Genomic DNA, 9,166 nt, shown 5'->3' with positions numbered 1-9,166 from the left:
CCCCCCAAAGAAATGCCACCCCACACCATGACTGACCCACCGCCAAACCGGTCATGCTGGAGGATGTTGCAGGCAGCAGAACGTTCTCCACGGCGTCTCCAGACTCTGTCACTTGCTCAGTGTGAACCTGCTTTCATCCGTGAAGAGCACAGGGCACCAGTGGCGAATTTGCCAATCTTGGTGTTCTCTGGCAAATGCCAAACGTCCGGCACGGTGTTGGGCTGTAAGCACAACCCCCACCTGTGGACGTCGGGCCCTCATACCACCCTCATGGAGTCTGTTTCTGACCGTTTGAGCAGACACATGCACATTTGTGGCCTGCTGAGGTCATTTTGCAGGGCTCTGGCAGTGCTCCTCCTGCTCCTCCTTGCACAAAGGCGGAGGTTGAGGTTCTGCTGCTGGGTTGTTGCCCTTCTCCACGTCTCCTGATGTACTGGCCTGTCTCCTGGTAGCGCCTCCATGCTCTGGACACTACGCTGACAGACACAGCAAACCTTCTTGCCACAGCTCGCATTGATGTGCCATCCTGGATGAGCTGCACTACCTGAGCCACTTGTGTGGGTTGTAGACTCCGTCTCATGCTACCACTAGAGTGAAAGCACCGCCAGCATTCAAAAGTGACCAAAACATCAGCCAGGAAGCATAGGAACTGAGAAGTGGTCTGTGGTTACCACCTGCAGAACCACTCCTTTATTGGGGGTATCTTGCTAATTGCCTATAATTTCCACCTGTTGTCTATTCCATTTGCACAACAGCATGTGAAATGTATTGTCAATCAGTGTTGCTTCCTAAGTGGACAGTTTGATTTCACAGAAGTGTGATTGACTTGGAGTTACATTGTGTTGTTTAAGTGTTCCCTTTATTTTTTTGAGCAGTGTACTTTCCTGCAACCCAGCTCACCCAATGTGGTACGGATCTGCTACTTTTATTCCATTATTTCATTACAACTGGAACATCCATCAGGAGCTAGTCAGCTAACTTGTTACTAGTCTTTGTTAGCCACGGCTAGCGGTCTTCACCTTTTTCTCGATCACCAGCCAGCCTTAGATCGGACAACACCTGCCAGTCTGCACAGCGCGATATCAACCCAGAGCACATCGGACTGCTTCTCTCTACCATATCACCGGATTCCTGCCACTCTGGATCATTACACCGGATCATCGTAGCTAGCTAGCTGCAAACAAGTGGCTACTGTTAGCTAACACCTCTGTCCCGAAGCAAGCACCAGCTATCCTTGAGCTAGCGACGAGCTAGGCCCATATACCAACTAATTCTAGGGCTACAATACCACCTTTGCCAATTGGCCTGGACCCTTTGTCGACACTGAGCCCCGCCGATCCATCATGACTGGACTGCCGACATGATCGCCCGATGTGTTCTCAACAGGTTATTCTGTTACGATGTCGCCGAAGAACCATCTACTATTCTACTGGTTTAAATGTGTATGATGTGAGAATGTATGTGTATGTGATTGTTTTAATGAAGGTGATGCCAAAGAAAAATGGCCATCCTGGATGGACAATAAAGTTTTATTCAATTACACTTTTTTTTGGTGTGCCAGGACTATTTACAGTTGAGATCACTCAGTTTAGCTCATCGGTGATTGGCTGTTATTTTATTAAATATTTTTGGTCAATCCTTGGTGGAAGCCTTGCTTCCCTTGGCACCCATGAGAACACACCACTGATTGTGACATAGCTACGCAGCTCTGAGACCAACATTCATGGGGAATGGCCCAAACACGCACCTCCCCACAATTCCTAACCAACAAGTCTCCAGTACGCGGCCTCTATACATTTAAATTTGTTGACAGTTGGAGAATTTGCTGGAGCTGCACTGAGAATTTGAAAAGTATGAATGTCAACAGTACAATATTCTAGAACACTGCTGTGTGTACCCATACAGTATTCTGATAGACCCTTTAAAGTAAATAAGATGTTTTCATTGTCACATAATGTAGGCAACACCAGATAGGTGCAATGAAATGTGTTGTTTTACAGGGTCATCCATGTACAGCGCCCCTGGAGCAAATTATGGTAAGTGCCTTGCTCAAGGGCACATTGACTGAGGTTTCACCTTCTCGGCTCAGATATTTAAACCAGCAACCTTTCAATTGCTGGCCCAACGCTCTAACTGCTAGGCTACCTGCCGCACTAAAGTGCCCTAGCCCTTGTACTACATACACTGCCCTGTGCTGTTCTGTGCCAATTACTGTGAATCTTCAGCATTATTAAAACACCTAAACTGTAATAGAGTACCACAGTATGAGTCATAATACCCATTGTTATCAAAACGTCACACCAGGGTAAGCCTATGTGAAACACATCCCTTATTTTAAGTGTTTCTAAAGTTATTGTGCAATTTTTATATAAAGGCTACATTGAGGTTTTTCTTTCATTATTTTAGGCTTTCTGACATTAGTGCGTAAACATAATCTTTAGGGCCTAACTGTAGGCATGCCAAATAGCCTACATGCCAATCGCCAAATGCTTTTGGTTAAACAGGTTGATCCACAGAGACAATAACTGAAAAAGCTGTGAAATGGAGAGTTGAAAATAAAGAGAAGGGAGGGTCAGAAAAGTAACTTACTGTTTGAGAAAGATTTGGTAAAGTGGTTAATGAGGATGACTGCAGTGCATATGTTATGTGTGATGATTGTGAGGTGCTGTAGCCTACAAATTCTACAGTCACAAGATGGGACTTCAAATAAGGCCTATGGCACTTCAAGGGAACTGTAGCCAACTGTTCAGATGGGTTAAATGGGAACTGAAATCTGGACATTGAATGAAGGTCTATAACTTCTCACATAGCCTTAACATTAACTCCTGCATAATTAATTAATATGATACGCCAAATTTAGGCTACAGTGAAGAAATCAGATTTCCTTCAGCATCTTGAGAGAATGCAAATGCTCAGTTAGACAGGCCTACCATCTGTATAGGTGATATCTGTATTAGCATTATAAAAGCTGATAGTATTTCAACCACAAAATATGCACCCAAGCCAAACTGAAATCGTTTAAGAAACATTTTCAAAGCTTTCTATTTCCTTACAACCGGTCAAGCTGATGTCATTTGACATTTTACACAGAAAACTTTCCTGAGTTATTGCATTTTGTCCCCCATCCCTAAACGTCTTTGCGCCCTGAAAGAAGCAGAGATGATATATAAACTTTACTGCTGTCAACTGGATTAAAGCATTCATTCTATCTACAGTATTTATGACATTATTCTGGTGAGAAAGGGTTCATTTGTTGATGTGTGCAGAGGGTCCCTGGTTCGTGCCCGGGTATGGGCGAGGGACGGTCTAAAGTTATACTGTTACACATGGGTCAGCTGTTTGTTCACCTGCAGCTGCCCACAATTGCTAATAACCCATCCACAACCACCGGACTATATGTGATCAAGTGAAAATCTGAGGCTCACACACGACCCGCTAATATAGAAAAAATGCTATAGGCTACAGTCAGAAACAGCGGAACGTTTTTTTTTTTACTGGAGGTGCAGATCAAGGGGAACCACTACTTCAAGGTCTCAGAGCAAGTGAAGTCACCGATTGAAACGCTATTTAGCGCGCACCACCACTGACTAGCTAGCCGTTTCACATCCGTTACACTCACCCCCCTTTTGACCTCCTCCTTTTCCGCAGCAACCAGTGATCCGGGTCAACAGCATCAATGTAACAGTATAACTTTAGACCGTCCCATCGCCCATACCCGGGCACAAACCAGGGACCCTCTGCACACATCAGCAACAGTCACCCACGAAGCATCGTTACCCATCGCTCCACAAAATCCACGGCCCTTGCAGAGCAAGGGGAACCACTACTTCAAGGTCTCAGAGCAAGTGATGTCACCGATTGAAACGCTATTTAGCGTGCACCACCGCCGACTAGCTAGCCGTTTCACATCCATTACACATGCACCACTAGGAGGTATGGCTACACGAGAAGAGCTGGAGATTAACTCCAGTTATATATTAACTTCAAGAAACAGTGTGGACGTAATTGTGTTGGGAAAGTTTGCTTTCTGTGTTGCACTGAAGAAATCCCCTCACAATGGCCCTCAATGGCCCCAAATAGAAATAGAAGAACTGAGCAAATATGACCTTTGGCAAGGTCATATTTGCTCAGTTCTTCTATTTCTATTTTCTTCTATTTCTATTTGGTTTGTTTTACGTAGACTTTGGAGACCTCATATTAGTGCCTCATTAATTTCGTCTGGGACCGCAAGGCAAGGCAAAAAAACAAACACTTTTGAATTCATGTGATATTGCATAACAGTATGGATCTAAAGATCTACATTATAGATTGACCATCTATCAGGCTATTATCAAATAAAACCAAGAGAAGAGCCAATAGTGTTAGTGGTTGGGTCAGCCAGTTGGACTGTGCAGTGGGTAAATGACCTTTGTGTCATTTAAAATCTCCAGCTCATCAGTGCTTGTTTGAACCCACACAAAAGGAAGATATAGATGGTGTGACACTTTTTGAAGATTTTCGCCAGGATTTCTGTAGGATATTCCATATTCGGTCTAGTGAACAGATGTTCGCTATGATAACCTTGTGCTATCTACACATTCAGTCAAAGATCAACCAAATCAAATCACAATGAGAAAAGTTTTTAACACTTTAGCCCAAGACATGCTCTGACAGTAGTGGAGTGACTAAGTATAAAAGAAGACAGACTGATTTTGAGCAGCTTAATCTGTATTAGCCTATAGGCTAAAGGGGAATCAAGAACATTTGGGTTAAATTCAAATCATTCTTGGCTATTCAGTTGTATTGTTGCCTGTTCTTAATTGTATTCACAAGAAATAAAGACAGACCTATTCTGCATTAATTGTAACCTGTCTCCAGAATACATCTGAACACTCTTCAAATGTTCAAAAGAGAAACCATGGGGGAGATGTTTGAACCTGAAAGGGTCGTTACATTATGAATCACATAAGAAGAGTATTAGTGAAGCTATGAGTTATATAATAAATATTTTATAGTCTTTACTTATACGGATTAGAAAATTAATATCTATATAGATCTATGTCAGTAATATAGATATTCTTATTCACTATAAATATTCTAAAGAAAATCTTTGACACAGTGCAGTGAGTGGCACAGTTATCTTTGAGTAAAATAAATGACGAAAACGACACATTTGGTGACGCAATGGGATTATGTGTATGCTGATCCAGAAGGAAGTGACGACAAAAGCGGCCACCACAAAATGTTCGTTCGCATCCCCTGAAATTATTTTCGAGGCAACGTTATACAGGTAAGTTAGGTGGCAACAGTAGCTTTTCCACAAACTGGACGTTGCGCGGAGAGACAAGTATTTATGTAGTACAACCTAAGAGGAGAGTCGCTTTATGTGATCAACCCGTCGTTTTTATAGCCAATTATATGCGACTTTGACGACGCTCACATTTGATTTTTTTTGTTGTTGTTCGCGATTCATCACTCTAGACGGAATGCCCATGTGTCCAGGTTGAAGTAGCTAACGTTAGCTACAGTAGCTAGCCTGGAGAGCTGTGGACACTGGGTCTGGCTTTTATAGGCTATCATCAGTGGTTTGCAAATTGCGTAATGGCTATCATTTATGTAACTATCCAGTTGAGCACAGTCTGACGGTGAACTGGTGTATTTAGCTATTTTATACGCATTGACATAACATTTGCGGGGTATGAACAGTTGGAATAAGTGATACATTTCTTAGATTTGCGGTGGGTGGAAAATGGCTAGCTAGCTAGCGAGACGTTTTTTTAAATTTTTCTTTCAGCAATGTATCTCTACAACAACGTTATAGCATAATCGTTGAGACACGGGAACATTTGTAGCAAGTCATCGCGTTGATATAAATGTAAACATTGTGTCAAGTTTGCTAGTCGTGTTGGCATGAACTGCCTGGCCCGGGCATTTACAAGGTCAATTAGAGAAAAAAGCTCGGATGGGAAAACCCAAGGTTAATTTCGTAACGGGTTCAATTTGTATTTGTGACAATGATTTCCCTTTGTAGCCAATTCAATTGCAGTAATTACATTTGGTAACGGAATCTTACGTTTTTATCACTTAATAAACCACATAGCTATCAGTAAAAACGCGAACTAGTTGGAAGGTTTTAGTTCACACAAGTAAAGGTAGATTATCACCCCTGCATGAGGGAGAGAAATTAGAAAATATCTTAAAACTATGTGGGTTTTTGGTAACAGAATTAAAGGGATACTTCGGGATTTTGGCAATGAGGCCAGTCATCTACTCCTCACGAGTCCGATGAACTCGTGGATACCATTTTTCTGTGTCCAGTATGAAGGTAGTTTCATGATCCAATGCTAACTACCGTTAGCGCAATGAATGGGAGTCTATGGGTATATAGACTTTCAGTCATTGCGCTATCGCTAGTCAGCAATTGTGCTAGTTAGGATCTTCCTTCAAACTGCACGCGGATCAATAACATGGTATCCATGAGTTCTGACTCTGGGGAAGTAGATAAAGAGCCTCATTGCCAAAACCCCAAAGTATTTCTTTAAGGTCCAGGGCAATATTTCTTAAACTACACAAGGCAAATTATTTCTCAATAACTAAATATAGAATTGTTATTAGTGGGGTAGCATTATGTTTTGATGTATTTCTAGTACCTATTTAATGGGATATTTAGGCAACGAGGCCCCTTTATCTAACTCGTGGATACCATTTTTAAAATTTTTTATTTTACCCCTTTTTCTCCCCAATTTCGTGGTATCCAATTGCTGTAGTACCTACTATCTTGTCTCATCTCTACAACTCCCGTACGGGCTCGGGAGAGACGAAGGTTGAAAGTCGTGCGTCCTCCGATACACAACCCAACCAAGCCGCACTGCTTCTTAACACAGCGCACATCCAACCCGGAAGTCAGCCGCACCAATGCGCCGGAGGAAACACCGTGCACCTGGCCACCTTGGCTAGCGCACACTGCGCCCAGCCCGCCACAGGAGTCGCTGGTGCGCGATGAGACAAGGACACCCCTGCCGACCAAGCCCTCCCTAACCTGGGCGACGCTAGGCCAATTGTGCGTCGCCCCATGGACCTCCCGGTCGCGGCCGGTTACGACAGAGCCTGGGCGCGAACCCAGGGACTCTGATGGCACAGCTGGCGCTGCAGTACAGCGCCCTTAACCACTGTGCCACCCGGGAGGCGTGGATACCATTTTTAATGTCTCTACGTACAGCATGAAGGAACTTAGTGGTAGTTTTGCGAGCCAATCCTAACTAGCGTTTGCGCAATGACTCAAAGTCTATGGTATCTGCTATCATACTAGCAAATACAATAGACATTAATTGAAATCTATTGTAGGGTTTCCCAAACTCGGTCCAAAAATCAAAATCTTTGCTTATTCCTAACTTTTAGGATGGAAAATCTTTGAAATAGTTTTATATATGCTGTAATTCCTCAAATATAGACTCCTAACTTTCATTTCTCACCAGCTTTAACATGCTCCCATGAACTTCACATGTGCTTTTCAATTAACGGTGTGTTTTGCTATCTCAACCTGCTTTCAGATGCTGACAGACTTCGGTGGGGCTGTTTTGGATGACACGCAGTGAAATAACAGAAGATATTCTCAGGATATAGCTATCTACTCAACCTAGGGATCCAGAACACAATGACCAAGCCCGACTCGAAGAGGAGCAGCGTGGCTCTTGTCACTGGCAAACCTGCCAATGCTGCAGAGGAGCAGGTCAATAATGGCTCATCTGACCCTTCAGTGTCCGGTTCTCCCCACCACGCATTGACCCCGGCGACTCCAACCAAACACAAATCTGCTAAACAAGTCTCCCGAGACAACCTTTCTAGACGAAACACGGAGTCTGAAGTATTCGACGATGGAACCAACACCTTTTTCTGGTGAGTGCTGCTGATCAATGGGACATTTTATTCTCCCAAACTGAATGCTGTCATTGTTGGCTATTGACGTGACAGTGCCTGGGGCTCTTTAGAAGGTGACAGCTCTGCCTTTTATGTGGGCTATGAATTCAAGGTTAATTGTAAATTTGTCACATGCCACTGGAATACAAGCTCAGACAGGTTTTTCATGCCCCCATGTATTTGTGATGGACATTGAGTATTTTTGGTGAGACAGATCTTTTGTCTCTGTTAAACTGAAAGCGACATACCTAAAAAGTTACCTACCATTATCTCCGATTGTGAAATGTGAGTTCAATAAAAAAAAAAAAGTAGAGCTTTTTTTAACACTTTGCAAAAGTGAGTATGGACCAGAATGAGGCTCTCCTCTCTAACTATTGTTCCTGCAGCCCGGAATTACCATCTTCAGATAGGGTTTTTTATAAGATATCTCCAGATAATTGTTGTCTGGAGCTCAAAGTATTAGTAGCAGTATGCAAATCAGAGAGACAAATTAACAGCTCTTTCACAGATGTGATTTGGATCAAATCTAAAATAAAATGATATTTTTCACATGAGCCAAATAAAACGGATGTAGACTTAACTGTGAAATGCTTACTTATGAGCCCTTCCCAACGACGGAGAGTAAAATAAATTATAATAAAATAAAATAGTAACACAAGGAATAAAATGCACACGCTGGAGCTATATACAGGGAGTACCAGTACCAGATCAATGTGCAGGGGTATGAGGTATTTGAGGTAGATTTGTACATGAAGGCAGTGTAAAGTGACGAGGCATCAGGATAGATAAGAGTCAAATGAAGAACGGCGTTGCAGCAGCATATGATAAGTGTGTATTCAAAGTATTTGTACCCCTTGACTTATTCCACATTTTGTTGTTACAGCCTGAATTCAAAAAAAATTTCACCCCCATCTGCACACAATACCCCATGATGACAAAGTGAAAATAATTTTCAATACATTTGCTAAAATGTCTAACAACATAAATACATAAATATCTAATTTATGTAAGTATTCAAACCCGTGAGTCAATACTTTGTAGAAGCACCATTGGCAGTGATCACAGCTGTGAGTCTTTCTGGACAAGTCTCTAAGAGCTGTCTACACCTGAATTGTGCAACATTTGCCCATTTTTATTCATTTCAAAATTCCTTCAGCTCTGTGTGAAATTAGTTTTGATTTAGAATAGACTATTATCATGCACATGTCTTGAAATGGGGGCAGGGGAAACAATACATGTCATCTATGCGAATAGAGGATGCTTTTCTCGT

General features: G+C 42.5%; 1 protein-coding gene across 2 annotated transcripts in view; it reads left to right on the top strand.

Annotated features, from left to right (window-relative positions):
• Window positions 1-5,202: 5,202 nt before the first annotated feature.
• Window positions 5,203-9,166, top strand: part of LOC139368120 (phosphatidylserine synthase 2) — a 43,466-nt gene continuing 39,502 nt past the window's right edge. Inside the window, exons 1-2 of one of the 2 annotated variants that reach the window (XM_071106700.1) lie at window positions 5,203-5,269; window positions 7,530-7,875. In XM_071106700.1, coding sequence (XP_070962801.1) covers window positions 7,634-7,875 — 242 coding nt within the window. In that variant the 5' untranslated portion in view covers window positions 5,203-5,269; window positions 7,530-7,633. Of the gene's footprint in view, window positions 5,270-5,574; window positions 5,718-7,529; window positions 7,876-9,166 lie in introns of those variants that run through there. The other variant, XM_071106710.1, reaches the window with a different exon arrangement.

The sequence above is a fragment of the Oncorhynchus clarkii genome, chromosome 2 (genome assembly GCF_045791955.1).
Source record: "Oncorhynchus clarkii lewisi isolate Uvic-CL-2024 chromosome 2, UVic_Ocla_1.0, whole genome shotgun sequence".
Classification (NCBI taxonomy): domain Eukaryota; kingdom Metazoa; phylum Chordata; class Actinopteri; order Salmoniformes; family Salmonidae; genus Oncorhynchus; species Oncorhynchus clarkii.
The sequence above is the reverse complement of the archived record's forward strand: the minus strand, read 5'-3'. Positions and strand labels throughout refer to the sequence as shown.